General features: G+C 41.2%; 2 protein-coding genes across 2 annotated transcripts in view; both read right to left on the bottom strand.

Moving 5' to 3' along the window:
- Nucleotides 1-127: 127 nt before the first annotated feature.
- Nucleotides 128-10604, bottom strand: brms1 (BRMS1 transcriptional repressor and anoikis regulator). Its single transcript, XM_050068045.1, has 11 exons — nucleotides 10532-10604; nucleotides 4876-4934; nucleotides 2915-3134; nucleotides 2736-2826; nucleotides 2528-2655; nucleotides 1714-1793; nucleotides 1150-1246; nucleotides 919-1008; nucleotides 720-784; nucleotides 491-530; nucleotides 128-410 (listed from the first exon to the last, which is right to left on the bottom strand). Exons 1-11 carry the CDS (start codon nucleotides 10602-10604, stop codon nucleotides 403-405), a joined length of 951 nt encoding a protein of 316 aa, XP_049924002.1. The 3' UTR covers nucleotides 128-402.
- Nucleotides 7496-18287, bottom strand: part of ppp1r14bb (protein phosphatase 1, regulatory (inhibitor) subunit 14Bb) — a 30325-nt gene continuing 19533 nt past the window's right edge. The window contains exons 2-4 of the mRNA XM_050067141.1: nucleotides 10934-11017; nucleotides 10806-10838; nucleotides 7496-10672 (exon numbers count right to left, since the gene is read on the bottom strand). Coding sequence (XP_049923098.1) covers nucleotides 10604-10672; nucleotides 10806-10838; nucleotides 10934-11017 — 186 coding nt within the window. The 3' untranslated portion in view covers nucleotides 7496-10603. The remainder of the gene's footprint in view (nucleotides 10673-10805; nucleotides 10839-10933; nucleotides 11018-18287) is intronic.

The following is an 18287-nucleotide window of genomic DNA, read 5'->3' as shown; positions in this document are numbered from 1 at the left end:
TTTTGGAAAATATTACAGTTGCCTAAAGAAACATTTTCATCCTTTCACAAAAGCCTGAATGTGTGTGTGTGTGCACTCATAAACACCTGAGAAGGAACTGATCGCACAAACAAGCAAACCCTTGTGTCACAAAAGATTAAAATTTTAATCACCATTATAAATCATTCTATAAATACATAGTCGCCATATCATTAAGAACTTATTTTAAATAGCAATAGATAACAGACAAGCAATAGGGAGGTTGGTTGCCGGGGTCAAGGGTGCAGGAAAACAACAACACAGTAATCTTCTGGGTGATGCAGTGGGGACAAAACCGTGACTGTTAGTGGAAGTAGCTGGGAATGTGTGTGTGTGAGAAGTTTGGTTTCTTTGCCATTGGTCTTCGGTAAGGTCTTCCTCCTATCACCGCTCTGAAAGACAAAATGAGAATGGGTTACAGAGAAAATCTCCCAACAGTAAGGTGTTTGTACATGCAAACAGGTAGACTTACTTTCAACTTTCTTTTTTAGTGGTGACAGTGCTGCTTTTGCCTGAAATGCACACAGAGAAATCACACATTTAGCTGGTTTATTTGTTGGAGTGTGTATGTAGTGTAGCATTGTGACTATCAGTTACTTATTCATTGTAATTTAGTGTAATGTCAACACTGAAATGATAGTGTAGTGCAACAGCTGAGACACGTGGGAGCTGAAATGGAGACATAGCTAGTCATTTTTCACCTTCTTGATAGCAGTCCAGTCTTCAAGGATGTCAATGTCTCTCAACATGTAGACGATGAAAGGCCCTGTGAGACAGAGAGGGAGTACTGAAGTGAACCGTACCGAACTGCTTGGTGGAAACGGGGCTTAAATGTTTTTGAATGAAAGGTAAAAGGGGATGTTGAGGTAGGGGGGAGCGCAGAAAAAGGGGAAGGTTTACCTGAAACCAGAGCTACTTTCTTTTTCCTCTCCGACCGACCCAGCAGGTTCTTCCTTTTACACTTCTTGCCCCTCATCTCATCGCTCCACTCTGGAATTAAATACAGCATTTATTACATAACTTGCCTCACTGTTCAGATTCATTTCTTAACAATGGCAGCAAAAGTACAGTAGATTCATGTTGTTCCTCACATCAGCAAGACTAATAATGATAATGACATCTTAGCTGTACCTGAGGTGAGGTCTATATTCTGCCTGTCCTCCTCCAGTCTTCTTATCTTTTCCAGCAGTTCAGTCTTCATGGTATCGAACAGCATCATCCGCTCACTCTGTACCACACATACAGTACAAATACACAAACACAGTTTTAGTCATGTGTTCATTTTGCTCAGTGACAATGGCTAATGTGTACGAGTGTCCCTATGCAGTGTACAGCAAGGGTGTCCAAACTTTTTAACGGAAGCCAGATTAGATCATTTGAATACTTGGGGGCCAGCTGCTGCTTGCATCATATGGTTCATTTTTATTCATTGCTAGGTAACCAGATGTTTACTTGTTTACTGTGTGTGTATGAAAACACATTAGTTCTGCCTACGTGCATGCCTACAATCTATATGATAGTCCTGTCATCATGAGGTGAAGGGGAAAAAATGCGATTTAGCTAGCTTGATTAACCAATTTCCATATAGCCTCGTATATTTTGAAACAGCAGCCATTTAAAATCCACCCGCAGGTCACAATTGGCCCCCGGGCCAGACTTTGAACATGCCTGCTGTACAGTATGTTTGTTAATTACCTCCAGGTGCTGCTTTGCTCCTTGTTGTTCACATTCGTACTTGTGCTTGATCACCTGCAGACACAGCTCTTTGTACACTCCTTCAGACAGAGACAGAGAGAGGATGTTTAAGACAGAAAGTGGATATTTATAGATTTTTTTGTGGTTTTAGTTGCTTTTAGAAGTTGACAGAAACAAACACAGCCTGACCTTTATGATACTAGCATCATTTAACGCCCACTCACTAATCAAAGCAAAGACCAAACACAGACCATTTCTATATGAACACAGCTAAAGAAACTATAATGGGCAGAATACAAAAAGACATTGCTGTAGGTGTAGGAATAAAAAATTCCCTTTAAAGTGCCCTTACATAGCATTTGAAATCAATCAAATCATACTTTAGGCTACAATCACCCTCCAGTCTGCAGATTATATTTAGCACAGGGGATCTTCTGGAGTCCCATCAAGCTGCCTGAGACATTGATGTTTGTCAATCAGCCCCACCTAGTGGTCAGAAGCTATATCATGCTACGTTAGACTTGAGAAAACACACACACCTTGTAAAAGATGTAAAGTCCACTTTGTGTGCTAGAAAATGTATGACAAAAGTAATACAATGCAAACTGTAACAGATCTCCTGGTAAGTTTTTCAGGTCTGTTTGGGATGCATATTGTGTGCAGGTGACATTCATCCAAAAAAGTCACACATTAACTATAAATTTGAACATCATTCCACTGTGGTTAAAGGAAACTGTAGTGTACGCCATGAGATAGAAGCTCGGGCTGTTCCAAATCTGAGCATGTCGGGTTCCGTGTGTGTGTTTTCACTTACCAGCTACTTGTGTCCGTATCTGCATGCTGTCCTGTAGTGCAATCAGTGGTTCTCTGTATTCTCCAGCCTTCCCTGTCAGCACCTCATCCAGCTTCACTTTCACTTGGTTCTGCCGCTCCCGAAACAACCTGCAGTCACACGGTGCAGTCAGTCTTCCCTTCTTTTTTTCTGCTTTTCTTCATACTACTGAGATTATGTTTCAACTTACGTCTCTTTCAGCTCATGAAACTGTTTTTCCAGATCCATCATCTCATCAATACATTCTCCTCTCCTTCGCTCACAGTCTTCATCGTCCATCTCTTCACGAAGGAGACAAGACACAAACAGTGAAAAACAGAGACATTGCATCTAATCAGGCAACAATTCCGCAAAGCTCTTGGATTTTACCCGAACTCTCCTCTTCTTCCTCCTCTTCCTCGTCTTCACTATCATCCAAGTCGCTCTCCCTCTCTTCCGTGCTCTCCTCCATGGTCTCCTCTCCTCCTGCACCTCCACCATCCTCTCTTGGTTTCTCCACCACTCCGTTGGCCTCAGGGAGCTGTGCCTCTCCTGCTGCCTCCATCTCGTCCTCCGGCACCGTCACAGGCGGTTGGGTGGACAGGCCTGGCTTCGAAACATGTAGACACACATTAACTATACCACAAAGGTAAAGGTTTATAAGTCAACCAAATCTTGTTCTTTCTCTTGCTGAGCTATTCCATTGATTATTGAATATCACATAGTACAAAAAATGTTTACCATTAGTAAATATTCTAATTAAGATCGCTTGATTACATTTATTATTTTTCTTGATAATTTTAGTTATCATAAACAACCCTCCCAAATGCTTAAACTCAGATTTGTGATGTCATCAAATATAAAGTCTGGAGCTGCTCCACAGACTACAAATTGGGAAAGATGTTGTAGAGGGGAATGTTCTGAGTATATGAGTACATCACCTGCATATAAGATAATTTTATGCGTTATGTTATTGGTGCGGATACCTGTAATGTTGCTGTTTTGACATAATGCTGCTCCTAATAGTTAAATAAGAAGTGCAAACAGTGAGGGTGAGAGCGGACATCCTTGTCTGGTGCCTCTACGGAGTGTGAAACTTTGTGAAATGAGGTTGTTAGTCGTAACTGCTGCCCTTGGAGTGTTGTAGAATGTTGTGATCCATTAAATAAATGATTATTAAAAGTCTGCCTTTAATAAATTCTGTTTGGTCTGGGTGAACGAGGGATGAGATAACTGATTCAAGTCAGGTTGCCAGTGCTTTGCTGATGATTTTGATATCTGTGTTAATCAAGGAAATGGGTCTGAGACTAGTACAGTGAGTAGGGTCCTTATTTGTTTTAAGCAGTACAGAAATCAGTACTGTGTTCATATGATATGGGATGGATTTGTTTTTTTAATCTCATCTGTCATTCTGGTGAACAGTGGTGATAGTGTTTGCCAAAAGTGTTGGCTTGAATGTGAGCATGAATGGGTGTCTGTCTCTTTATGTGTCAACCCTGTGACAGTGTGGCGACCTGTCCAGGGTGTACATCGCTTCTCGCCCAGTATCAGTTGGGATACGCTCCAGCCCCCGGCGACCCTGTACCAGGATACGCAGTTACAGATACTGAATTAATAAATGAATGGATATAAAAAGAAAACACACATTCTGTGGGTCCACAAAATCAGTCTCTTATTCATTGTCCATGGGGCAGCTCCAGTCTTTATACTTGATGACATCACAAGTCTGACACTTACTTCTCTGGTTTTAAGCTGAGAGAGAGAGTAGCTCATGTTCACAAAAACTGATTGAACTTTCCAAGGCCATGGAAATAAGTTAACATATTTGAGCTCTTAATTTAGGTAGTGTTCCCCTCAAAGAACGTAGAAAGACTTCTTTGCTGATTTAAAAAAAATGTTTTTAAACACCATTTTGTTTTGGATGTCCTTATTAAAAATAGAAACATATAAAATAGCTGCATGAGGAAGTATTGCCATTTATATCACAGTTGCAATACTTGTAAAATAGAACAATGTATGTGTCCACTACTGGAGAAATGCAGTGGGAGCCTAGATTTAAAATAGCTATTTTAGGTTCTTCTTCTTCTGTACACAGAGCAAATTTAAATGAAACGCAACCGTCTTTACTGACAATGTTGATTTCCTTGATTTCACGACTACTACTTACTCAGTATGGGTGACACTGGTAAATGACAACACTGCAGCTGGGTGGCAATAATAGTAACCAATGCCACATGAAAGCACACAGAAAGCAGACAGAGGGGAAAACATATTCCCATGTTGGTCTGTTCTCGTTTTATTTGTGACTTGTAGCTTGTTGTGCAGACTGACATTAATGTGAATATACTTACAGTGGAAAGCCCGCGGGACACCGAGCTACCGTATGGCTTCCGTATCTCTGTCAAGTCAGCTGGAAAAGAACACAGCACACGACCGGAAGTTACCCGACTTTGTTCGATGAAATGCAAAAGAATAAGCAAAACATATTTTACCTTACACAACGTTGGTGACGCTCTATGTAAAATAATTAAAAAGTTGAAAATACAAACTGTTTATTTTCTCCGAGATGTTGCTACACTCATTTACAGGGCTTTTATTTTGATACCTTACCGGATGACTCATTTTAATCTGCACACTTGACCACTGGCAGCTTCCGTGATGTCATACAGTAAGACGGTGAACGTTATGAACCCGTCGGTGTATTTACACCAAACGAACGTCCTGAGCTGAGCCTGAAGCCATTTATCCTGTCAGTACATTCACATACAACCCCCAAGAAATTAACCGAGACTCGTTGTTGCGTTTTCATGTCAAATTAGCGGCAAATAAAGCCCAGTGAAGTCAAGTGCAACACTAGCTAACAATTGAACCCACACAGCGAGGGAATGACTGCTCATCACATCACACTGTCACAATGTTTAAGTTTATTCAATGGCAGGTATTTTCTCTGCGTGTAGTTGGTTGTTAACAATATAATACGCGTTTAAGTGCCATTATGTACGCTGAGGCATCACCAGAGTAGCTTTCACACTGACCCTCTCCTCCAACTGTACACGGATTAATAAGTAACGTTATCCGTCCATGCAGACAGACAGGCAGGCGATGCTGTTTGTAAACGCATAACGTTTCCTTTACCGGACAACACAGTGACCACAAGAGCCCGCTCACCTTCTCCCTCCGCTCTGCTGTAGAAAGTTAAAGTATCATTTGCTGTATTTCCATTTTAAAAAGTACTTCCTCCTCACTTCAATCTTCGGTTCGACACTTTGCCGGACTCTACAGCCCGTGAATTCAACCAATCAGCGCTGAGCCGGACTGTTGGAGTGGCCAATAGGAGCGACGATCCCGGAACATCGCTTGTCCAATCAAAAATGCTGAAGCGTGTCTAGTAACCAATCACAGTCCACTTTGGCGCTGCAAACCACCAGAATTAGCCAGTAGAGTAGACCTTATAAAAATACCGCGCATCTTCATTTTTTTCGAATATAATATAATATAATATAATATAATATAATATAATATAATATAATATAATGATGCTGGGCCAGACCTCTCAAGTGAGATCACATGCACACTACATTAAATACAGTAATTGCAGGCTTCAATAGCCAAAAATACCAACATACATAACATTAAGATCAAAACAAAAACAAAACAAAAACAAAAATAATACATTTTAATACAAAATAAGAAATCTATCTTTCAGAGTTATTCTTAATGATTCATATTTATTTATAGTGGCCTAGCTGACCTGATATTGAGGGTGTGAATCAAGGCCTCTGTGATGTAACTTTTTATTCATAATATGCATGTGTAAAACACCTGTTGTGTTACATACATTTCAAACCAAACATAAAAAAAAAGATCCAACTACGGGCAGATGATGAGACAATGGGCCCCTGGGCACAGATATGCAGAGGGGCCCACCACCTCTCCTACACAGGAGCAAGACTTGCAGACTTTGTGGTGGTTTTGCGTCTCTTTGTAGTCGTTCTGCATCTTTTTATGGTAGTTGTGTGTCCTTTTTTGTTGCATTGTGTGTAGTCAGTTTGTGTCTCCTTGTGGTAATTTTGTGTCTTAATGGTGTAATTTTGTGTCTCTTTGAAGTAACTTGTCTTATTTTTGTTTTTGTGTGCCACTTTTTAGACATTTTGTGACATTTTTTTGTTGTTGTTATTTTGTGTCTTTTTGAAGATATTTTGCATCTCTTTGTGGTTATTTTGAGTTTCTTCCTGGTTGCTAAATATTAATTTGACATCTTAAATTTTGCAAGTGAAGGCCATAGTTCCCCCTGAAACTGTGGGCCCCTTGGATCCATCCATGGATCCAAGCTGAGCCCTTAACTCCTCCTAAAGTTGTTACTCTAGCAGTCATTATATTAGTGGTGTTAAGCATCATTCTTACATTGACTACCTTGTGATCAGAACATCAGACTAATCAGAGACCACTCCTGCTTCTCAGTAGGGTACAAATGTGGTGTTCGTACTGCAATTAGCCACAAGATGGCACCAACGTAATGCAAAATGTCTGGAGAGCCACACAAATGATAATGGTGGAATTCATATCATTTGGACAATAGGCCTTTTCATGGCAGACATTTTGGCATGTCACTGCAGGAATACCACAGGTGGAGCTAATAACATTAATTATGTCTGCATTCCCTTTCCTTTGATTGTGTGTCACTGACTTACAGTGACACTTAATGGAACAGAGCCAATGCTCTTGTTATTAATTACACCTGTGCTTAACCTGCTAAGTCCAAATGTCTTCCATGCAAAAAACTATAAAGAGTTTATTTGTGGGGTTAAGTTAGTTTAGTGAATAAATTGCACACTGATGAATATCAAATTAAAAAGGGATGTTCTGTTGAACATAATACAAGCAAATATACTGCGGTGTGATCATCTATAAGGCTCTCTAGGTCATCTGAAGCACACAACTGACAAACCCAACAAAGACAAACAATAAGTCCATTTTACATGTTTTTATTAAAGTTGCATAAAAGTGTAACAAAATTGGGCAAAAACAAGACCTGTTGTTGATATTGCTACATTTGTTTGTTGGTTTGATCTAATCATTGTCCAAAAAACACCTCCCCTCCTTCAATCCGCATGGTTTAGCTCTTGTATTTAGCCTCAATGATGATAATCAGTATATATATTTTTTTGCAATTTTCCCCAACAGTAAAAAAACAGACTTCTCAATAACAGTCTAAGAAGGTATAATCCAAACCTGGATTTAGAAATGAAAATCCACTCGAATTCACCTACTGATTGAGCTTGCCTGGTACAATCCCATGTTTCCAAAGAAAATGCAGACCGTGCTTGATTTGGAAACGCTGCCAGGAAGGCAAAAGCAATCGCACCAAAGTGTATCTGAATGGATTTTTCGTTCGACTACATGTTAATCCAAGGCCTGGCATCAAGAAGTGTCATGATCACAATAAAAACAGAGCAGTATTCAAATGGTAAATGTAAAGAACATTGTTTTATCTAAACAAAATCACTGTATCAAGGCCTAAGTATTAAACACTCCTAAAAAAAAACAACAGAATCTCATTTTGTTTTTCCAAAAAAAAAAAAAAAAAAAAAAAAAAGCGACAGAAGATCCGAGATTCTCCACGTGCCGCAGTTCTGCTCAGTAACACAAGTGTTTGCGTTACCTTTTTAAAAATGAATGTCTCCCGTTTATTTGGTTTGTGTAACATAAATAATACCTAAGGCAACATCTGTTTTTAAAAAAAGGGGGGGGGGGCTGAAGAAAGGATAGAGGGAGGGAGGGTGGACAAAAGGATGGAAAAGGGTGGAAGGAGGAGGAGAGAGGGGATGCCAGGGAGAAATGACAGAGCAGCAAGATGAAAATGGGCCATTGTGTGTGTGTGGGTGTGTGTGTGTGTGTGTGTGTGTGTTGGCACTGAGAGAGGAAGAGACAGACAGTGGAGGTCTGCTGTCACCGCAGGTGTTAGCAATTGGTTGCAGGAATCATAGCAAACGCTGCTGCTTCTCCAATTGGCCAATGGGCTTCGGTCTCAGCTCTGATTGGCTCACAATGAGAAACAGATGGCTTACTCTTGGAGATGATTGGCAGCTGCAGCAGGGAAACACACAGTTCTTGTGACATCTATGGACCTGTCTGTCTCTATCCCTTTCTCTCTCAGCACTTGGAGTGTGTCAGCACTTGGAGTGTATGTGTGTGTGTGTGTGTGTGTGTGCACATCTGTGTGAGAGGCAGCTGTGTTTACTAATGTGTTTCCGTTTTGCCCGCCTCTAGGGTGGCCTGTGTGTGTGTGTGTGTGTGTGAGTGAGAGAAAGAAAGAGAAGGGTGAATGCATTTAGACAGCTTCAATGTAAAACAGTGGCCTCCCTCCCTCCAGCCGTCCCATTCAGACGTCTCATTGGTGGGTCTACTGACAGGCAGAGGCCAGCGCAACAGCAACACAGAGCTCTGGAGTTTCCATGTGCGGGTGACTACTCTGAATTGACATCTGCCTAACACAGACAATGTGGCAGACTAAATAATTTCTAAGCTAAAGGGAGAGAAGTGAGACGCATAGAGAGGGGGGAGGGTGATACAAAAAAACAAGGCAGCTTTGTTCTGGGTCCCCCTGTCGGACTGTCAGTGTGTGTGTGACAAAATGCATTCTGAAAAAACAAACAAAACAAAACAGGAACCAGTCCTATCCTAATAATCAAGTTTGTCGTACAGAACAGCAGAATATACAGGCCAGGAAAAAAACACTCCTATTATGAATGTTGCTGTACATTATGTAGCAACACGTAGCATTTAGCGACACACAGACGCACAAACGTGTGTATGTGCAGGCTGGACAGCAGTGGCTTCTGAAGAGCCTCTCTTACGACTGCACTACGCATTTGAGGAAAGAAAAACACTCTTTTTTTTCCCCCCAAGACTTGGATTTCTATTCACGCACACCCGACCTAAGAGAACCTACTTCTACTCTAGCCTCAAAGGAAGATTTTAAGTCTAAAATTAGTTGGGCCGTATGACCACCACAGCCAACCAGTGACTTTTTAAAGGTTCAACCACTATTTCCAGGGATCAGATTTCCCTCTTTGTTGCTAAAGATACACCACACATTATTCTTTGTGGTCAGAGGTTCTGATTTTCTTCCCAAAATGACATAGTGCAGATTTTTCAACAGATCCACACACACAAAAAAAGACAGTCTTTAAATGCACCACTGTAGCAAATGCCTCTGATTAAAGGGGGGGATTATCTGAAAAGACTGTACTGACCCCCCCTATAAAGTTAACTAATTAAAAAACTAAAGTCAAGTGAATATCCCCACGCCCTCAAACTGAACTTATCAAAAGAATCATGGTTGCTAGCAGGATCATTTACAAGTTTAACCCCCTTCACGAATAACAAAATAAGGAATCTCATTGGTAGAGACATAAGCAATGATTAGGCCCTGCTTCAAGCCGATTGGCTGTTTCCACCTTCGTCGTTCACCCTTCCACTCTTCTCTTGGCTGTTGCAGACTTTCTCTCTCTCTCTCTCGTGCCTCTTCCCACTCTCAGCCGCTCCGCTCTCAGTAATTATGGGACTCGGCTCCTCTTCTCTTCCTCCTCAGACAGATGGAGGGTGATATGAGGGAGGGTGGGAGGATGAAGAGCTTGGTGAGGAAGAGGAGTAAAGCCAAACAAAGGGTGAAGGAGGAGCAGGAGTGAAAAAAGAGAGAGAAGGAGAGTGCCTGGATTCAAACCGATGAATCGCTTATTGCTGTTTTTTGCATTCTTTACTTTTCCTTCTTTAATGATGTTTTTTTTAAGAAGGAGGTCCAACAAACAGCAAGGGAAGGTCACAAAAAAATGAAAAGTAAAAGCGATTTATGTGGCTGGACCCAGGCAAGGAAGAGATTAAAAGAAAAAGAAAAAGAAAGGGGTTTTAGCGTGGAGGGTGTGCAAAAAGAGGAAACAAGGTTTAGTTAAAGTATTTCATGAGGATTCGCGATGGAAGATGTCAAACTAAAAAGATGGAAAGCACGGTAGGAAGACGAGAGGTGAGGGCTGAGGTGGGTGGGAGGATGAGGGGGGTTGAGGATGAGGAGGGACGCCATCATTTCTTCTGAGGCGTGGAGAGCTTCTGCATCCCTCGGATCTTGTCGAGCAGCTCTGAGATGAAGTCCTACGGGGAGACAGGTGGGACAAAACACATGAGGGGGATTCAGAGAACAAAAAATCTGCAGAACATAGATACAGAGGTAAAGTGTCAGAGGAGGAGGATGGGAGACAGGAAGGAAGAAGGATAAATCTCTTACCTCAGTAGGTTTAAAACAGTCAACCAGTAAATCCTGTAAAAAAGTGAAAGAAGGTATTAATATACATCTGGCCTTTTGCATCTGTGAGTCCTTGCATGCTTTGACACAAGCTTATGTTTGTGGCCTACCTTGACCCTGGCTCCCCGTTCAACGTCACTGGGCATATCCAGCAGCTCATCCACATCTATCTCCAGCTCGGGAATGGCCTCCTCCTGTAACAGCAAAAGAAGAAGAGAGGAGAGCACATTAAGAGACACAATTCCAAATGTATTTACAAAAAAAAGTGATCATGTTTGGTTGGGTAACACTGCTGGACTCAAGTCACATGACTTTGACTCGAGTCAGACTCGTATCACAAACATGATGACTTTGGACTACACGATATCAAAGAAGACTTGCACCTCTGCTTGGACTTTTAACAAGACTTTACTTGGACTTGAGCCTTTTGACTTGAGAATACTGAAATACCTTGCTCCAACACCCAGAGATAAAAAAGAATGTTGTTTAAAAAGTGTACCACGAATCAATTCATTTCCTGAATCAGCTGACATTAACATTATTCATTCAAAGATCCACTCTGTTTGAACCAAAGAACCACATTACTATGCGGCAAATGATACCAAAGATAAACTGTTTGCATGCAAAAAATATGCAGAGGTTAACAAAAGTTGAATTGCAGTATGTGAACTAGCGGTGGGGAAAAATAAAAACCGATACAGCATAGTATCACAATATTTTTGTATGGCAATATTGTATCGTCACACAGTGCCAAGTGTCGATTTTTTTTTAATTGTCTAAATCATTAATATGACAAATACCAATAAAAACTTTGGTAGCCTACTAGAAAATTATAAACAATTGCTTTTTCAGTCCACTACATACATTATACTGCTGCAAAAAATGGCTGGTGTGAGATGAACAGACTGAAAATTTTGTCTTATTAGATAAAACAAATGTTGAAAAATTTTTCCTTTGGGGAAATAATTTGGGACACATTTGTGACTTGGGACTTGCCTGTCTTGAGACTACAAAACAACGACTTGCTCCAGCCTCTACAGCTCACTGTCAGAGTGCTCACACATTTTAGTGAATCCCATAGTGTATACTTTTTCTTCAAACTTTAGGTAAGTAAGACACTGTTGCATGGAGTACGCATACAATTGGGACATTTGTGCTTGCTAATGTATCCGTCTCAGTCTGTAGCGCGAACTTTGAAGTAAGAAAAGTATGCAATCTAAAATATGGCAGATCTTAACGTTACCTCAGAGATGCAAAACACAATTTGCTGAGCTTTGCTGCCATTTTGCAATGTTGGTAGTTTTAACTTTTATGTGATAACTACATACATTGTAGACTCTAACATGCATGACAACAAAATTACGTGTTCCTCTGACATCCTTATGTTGTTACTGTTAATCTATATGATTATCTTATGGCTTCCGTCAGCTGTTAGTGAGCTGTCATCTGTCTGTGCCTCAGTGGATTTGACGTATCTTCCGCTGCACAGAGGACTGCGCATAAGAATAGCCATAAAAGCATGATGGCTTGCATGAATCAGAATGTGAAGCATTACATCCTGGTATTTTTGTATTGGGACATACTAAATCTTTTTCTGGTATACTAAATGGTATGGTAGTATGGGTACATGGATGCAACGATGGATATAAACCCTCACCATTCTTTCTATTCTTAGTCCCTGTGTTTATGTTATGTGGTTGTCTGCAAATTGACCAGCAGTCTTTTCTGTCTCTGTATGACGTGGTGCGGCGACTGATGAATGTCCATTTGTGAACACTAGAGGGCGGTGTCCTTCCATTACCCAACATGCTGTCCGTGACAGAAGAGAGGAGACAAAGAAACTAGACTTTTTCAAACAGCTAATATTTTTCAAGAATGTCCATTTAAATTCAAAATGAATTTGCCTACATGCACACAGTTTGTGAAAATGCTTGCTCTGTAGAAAGAAAGCAAATTTCAGTTCTTCACTTTTAATAACCCACCAATGTTCGCAACACAAATGACAGCTTCACTTCAATGTTTAAAATCCCAGTGAACATCAGCAGAGGTGGGGTGACTGTGTTTCAACAAGGGTGCTACACTCTGATGAACTACATTAGGCCTGCATCTCACAATAAACACTATAAATTAATCTGCGGACCATTTTCTCGCTTAATATTTTTATCCAAAAATTTGTGAAAAATGCCACAAGTTTGAAGAGTCCAAGGTGATGTCATCTAATGCCTCATTTTGTTTGACTAGAAGACAAAGAAAACCAGAAAATATTGACATTTGAGAAGCTGGAAATCTTGAATATTTTTGTATTATTACTTTAGGAATTCCCTTTCTGCATTTAATCAATATCAAAATAGTTTCTGTCACTAATCCACTAATTGATGCAGCTCTATATGGAGCCATGACACAAAGGCACACAAAGACGCACACTTTAAACATTAACAGAAAAGAGCAGGACTAAAAAACATATGGTCAATGCTGACACATTTGACTCTATTATTGATACCACCCATAGTAGGTATTTTAGGAAACACATTTGCTTTCTTGTTGTGAGTTAGATGAGAACATTGATACTATTCTGATGTCTGTCAGTTACAAATTAATCTACAGCCAGCAGCTGCTTAGCTTAGCTTAGCATAAAGACTGGAAGCAAGGCAGATTTTATTATCCTTGGACAGAGCCAGGCCAGTTGCTACCACTTGTTTCCAGTCTTTATGCTAAGCTCAGCTAACCTCCTACTGGATGAAGCTTTATATTTAGCAGACAGATATGAGAGTGGTATTGATCTTCTCATCTCACTCTGGGCAAGAAATCAAAAAAGCGTATTTCCCAAAATGTCGAACTATTGCTTAATACTACGGCGAGAACATTATTGAGAGCTTGCCTGTAATCTGCTGACTGTCACGCTGCTGCCTAAAGTGAAAACACGCTGCTGTAAATCTCAAAAGGGTCAAATTTGCTTCTTTGAATCACTGAAGCTGTTTAGCAGAGAGAATTGGCCTGTAATTCACGTTTAAACAGAAATAGCTGCAATAAAGGAGAATGCACACTAATGCACTTTTAATTTCAGCAAAGCAATTATCGCCTGATACTGATAAGCTGACCTCTAATATGAAGGTTAAGAGCACCCTTGCCTCTAGTGTAGAGATATTTGGCTTATTAAATAAGTAAAAGTGAAAAGTGAGTTCACTGTAAGTTCATCTTTGTCTCTTTCCTTCCCCTTCTCGCCACGCCCTCTCCCTCAGGCCAATCAATTCCTTTTTCTGATTAATCTGTTGCTCTATATAAAGTGGTTTAATAGTCTCCCTCTCTTTCTCTGTTTCTCCATCTGTCTCACTCAAACACACTAGCTCAGTGTGTGCTATCAAAGCGGTTCACCACTGGCAACAGCACACTCACACACACACACACACTCGTACAAACACTCGTTTCCCCCTCTTTTGCAGCTCAATTGCTACCCTATATTCATGTCATTCTCTAGGAATCTCGCCCTCGCTCTCGTCCTCCCCCTCGGTTAGAGTTGCCCGCACCAGCTGTCTCTGCACCTGCCCAACTGCCCCCTACTCCATCTCACACACACACACAGTCATGTACACTCACAGACAGACAGGCACAGCATGCTGTGTGTGCACATTCGTGTGTCACATTAACCGAATGGTGCTTTTTTTTTTTTTTTTTTTCAAGTGGCAAGTCCTTAACATCACACTTTTTTTTTTTTTTTTTTTCAAGTGGCAAGTCCTTAACATCACACACATCCTTTCTGTTACACACACCTCACTCACACACACACACACACACACACACACACACACACACATGGATTAAAGAATTATAAAAATGAGCATTAATAAGTCTGAGCTGGATGAAATGTGTGTGTGTGTGTGTGTGTGTGTAAAGGGTGGGGTACGAGGATTTAATTCTGAGCAGGACAGCCTGTGTGTGTGAGATAGAGACTGGAGGTGACAGACAGACTTACTGTCAGCAGAGTTAAACACACACACAAATGGACAAGTTGACGCACAGACAGCAGCAACGCAGGAAAAAATGTGCAAAAAATACTGACACACACACACACACACACACACACACACACACAAAGTACACCCAAAGTACACCATTAACACACTTACTCACAGACATGCACACACAAAGACACATAATCCGGTATTCTTACAGAATTTAAAAATTAAAGCTCCGACAGACAGACAGACAGACACAAAGGTGCACACATGCTCGCACTGCAGACATACTGACGCTGTCTGTTATTAACACTCACACACATACAGGCTGTTAAGTCTGACACAAAGACTGATCTGCACAACATGTGGGCTCCATGTGCTACCACATGCAGTAAAGAAAGCTATGGCACAAAGCATGAGAAAGGCGTGAAGACAAAGGAAACGATACTGGATTTTTTTTTTATTACTATAACTGCTCAGTCATGTGGCGCTGATAAAAAGAGAAAATCAACATTATTTTTCAACTTTGTAGCTCATCATTTGTCATATTAACAGCATTTGATTTCTACTTTGTATCTCTGTGGCGGTCTCACAAGGTAAATGTAATGTACTAATTGCCGTTCCTGAAAAGCGATACACTTTGGCTTCCATTTAATACAGCTTACTTGAAAATGATTTGAGAGACAGACTGTTAAAACTGCCGGGGGGGAAGGGAAAACCAAGAGGAAGGAAGGTAAGAGGTTAAGGAGCACATCGAGAAGAGGGAGCAGCTGAGTGGAGCGAGGAGAGAGGGAGAGGGAGGGAGGGAGGGATTTTGAAAAAGGCCGGAAGACGGGCTTCAGAGAGGAGACACAAAGAGAGCAGGGAATCACGAGGGAGGATTTCCAAAACAATCTTCCAGACTGACTTACTGAACTAGTCTGGAGTCTGGAGGGGGTTTGTGCTGTTGGCTGCAGATGTGATCTGGACTAAAAAGTGCCTACGAGATATTGGCACACACTGCAGGGTTGTAAACAAAGCAGTGCAGTGTGGGACTGTTCAAAGAGGAAAATCTGATTTACCCTGAACCAGGAATCTTCTCAGTACAAACACAAGACATCAGCAGTTTGGATGTTTGATACATTAAACACATCACTGTGCAACTTTATAGGGATACATGTGCAAGTAACAGATACAGCTGGGGAGGAGACAAACACAAAGAGTACGGTGTTGCTCTACCAGGAGCCTCCAGAACACCGTCAGTGCTCCATGATATGTAGTCTTTAGGTGTCTGAAACTGTACTGGAGGAACAATACTTATTCATAGCTCTTCTTTCAAGGTACCAAGGTAGATCACCACTGTAACGTATGCTGCATGGCTCTGACACCTGTTAAAGTTACAATGCACCTCAGCTTCAAGTGATTTTGTTTACAGGGAAAAACATTTTCAGCATCATTTTTAGTGTAAGTGGAATTAAACATCACAAAATTTTACTCAGCTTCAACCACCTGCATCATCTGAGAAACAAACTATAAACTGCCATACAGACTCCCTTTACACCTTGCACATAAAATGTGTCATATCCAGGTTTTATCTAGATATGATTTAACATGATTACATTTACACCTGGTATAAAAATGTTTCTCCAGGATCCACACTTAGATTTGATTGAGATTCGATCACTCTGTAGGACTCAAAAAAAAAATGAACGGTTGTAGCTGTTCTCCACCATTTGCTCCATTGCAATATAAATTGCCATTTTTTACTTGTATGCTTTTGTCAGACCAAACTGCAAGCAGACACTTGATCGCATCTTGACTCCATCCACGAGAGTCATGAATATCCATAAGCTTTGTTGCTGCTTTCTTGCTAGTAGCTTAGCTCGCTAACTGGCTAATGGTCACGCTGGTTTTTGAACAGTTGGTCAGTGGTTGTCGTACGTAGATTGAAAAACACAGCTGCATTTACACTTGTGTTCAATGTGTTCTTATTGCGTCCATGACCACCAGGGGTGGTTTGGCCGAACTCACAAAATGTCCAGAAAGGTAATATTGTTACACCTACTTTCCTTGTTAAACAGAAAAATACAACTGTACACCTTCTGATTTGAGGGTTCTTTCTTTCACCTGACTAGGACTGGTTTAATTGCCTTGTTAACTCATCATAAAGGTGCTCACAGACTCGGGCGTACTATAAGCGGAGCAGACTCCGCGAGGAATGTCCGCAGTCATTTGGGCTTCCATAGTCGAGCGCACTTCCGCGTTGTAGTTTCCTGTAAAAATGTCCGTGAAAAATCCCCGCGATGTGAAAAATACATGCCGAGCAGTCTTTTGTGTACACTGGTGCGCGGAGCGGAGTCCGCGCGGTCGTAAAATCTGGGCTTTGCGCACACAGGGCTTGCGGACGTCCGCTTTTAGTCTGGGCGGATATCCGCGGAGTCTGCTCCACCTTCCGCCCGAGTATGTTTGGGCCTTAAAACACACTTCTTTTAAACTAAACAAACTTTTTTTTGGTTAGACCTTCCACTGTTCCAGTAATCACCAACTCTGGTTTGGTCAAAATAAACCCTTGAAGGTGTAGTACGCAGGATTTAGTGCCATCTAGGTTGCAGATTGCAGCCAACTCAAACTTCTACTGTGTGCCAAGTGTGTAGGAGAACTATGGTGGCTGACGCAAGAACGTGAATGACCCTATCTAGAGTCAGTGCTTGGTTTGTCCATTCTGGGCTACTGTAGAACAACATGGCGGACACCGTGGAAGAGGACCCATGCTGTATGTGGATAAAAATGGCTCATTCGAAGGTAATGAAAATACAGTGATTGATAGTTTCAGGTGATTACACAATAACGAAGACATAGTTTTGAATATTAAATTCAGTTTCTGAGTTAAATGTGAAAATATGCTGGCGATACATGCTGTTTTTCTCCGCTGTCTCTCTTTGCCGTTGCTGGCAGCAGCTCTCGTTCTTTGGAGGCAGACCATTGAATTAGCAAAATAAAATGACAAAATTTCCCCCACCAAAAAAACAACCTGCAGTGTACTCAGCCAATCTCCAATAAAAGATATTCTTCAAATCGCCCAACCCTAATATAGATCTATTTTACTGTGGTCTTTAAACTTAATTATACTCTTACTGACAAGCTTGTGAATATGATTCACACAACCACAATGAGGCTGAGACAGCGAGAGAGCAACAGACAGACGCTCTGTCTGTCTGGAGGCTGCCTGCAGAACAGAGCAGAATGAGATGTGACAGTATGAGAGCGTATTTATGTGTACGTGTAGGTCATAGTACTATTCCTCTCACAGGGGGCTGTGTACAGCGGCTGCAGGCTCGGACAGATCAAATGCCAGATACAGCGGCCTTACAGGAAAAACATAAGCTACACACAAACAAGTAGGTCAGCGTCCTTGTATTACAATAAAAAGGCCTATCATGGCAACTGTAAATGTCTTTGGAAAGGGAAGTGATGCGGGAGAGCACATTGAAGCAAAGTCAGGGTTTCTCCTGGGAAGTCTGGTCAGAAACTA

Source organism: Epinephelus moara, chromosome 17 (genome assembly GCF_006386435.1).
Source record: "Epinephelus moara isolate mb chromosome 17, YSFRI_EMoa_1.0, whole genome shotgun sequence".
In the NCBI taxonomy this organism is placed as follows: Eukaryota; Metazoa; Chordata; class Actinopteri; order Perciformes; family Serranidae; genus Epinephelus; species Epinephelus moara.
This window is presented reverse-complemented; position numbering and strand designations above follow the sequence as displayed.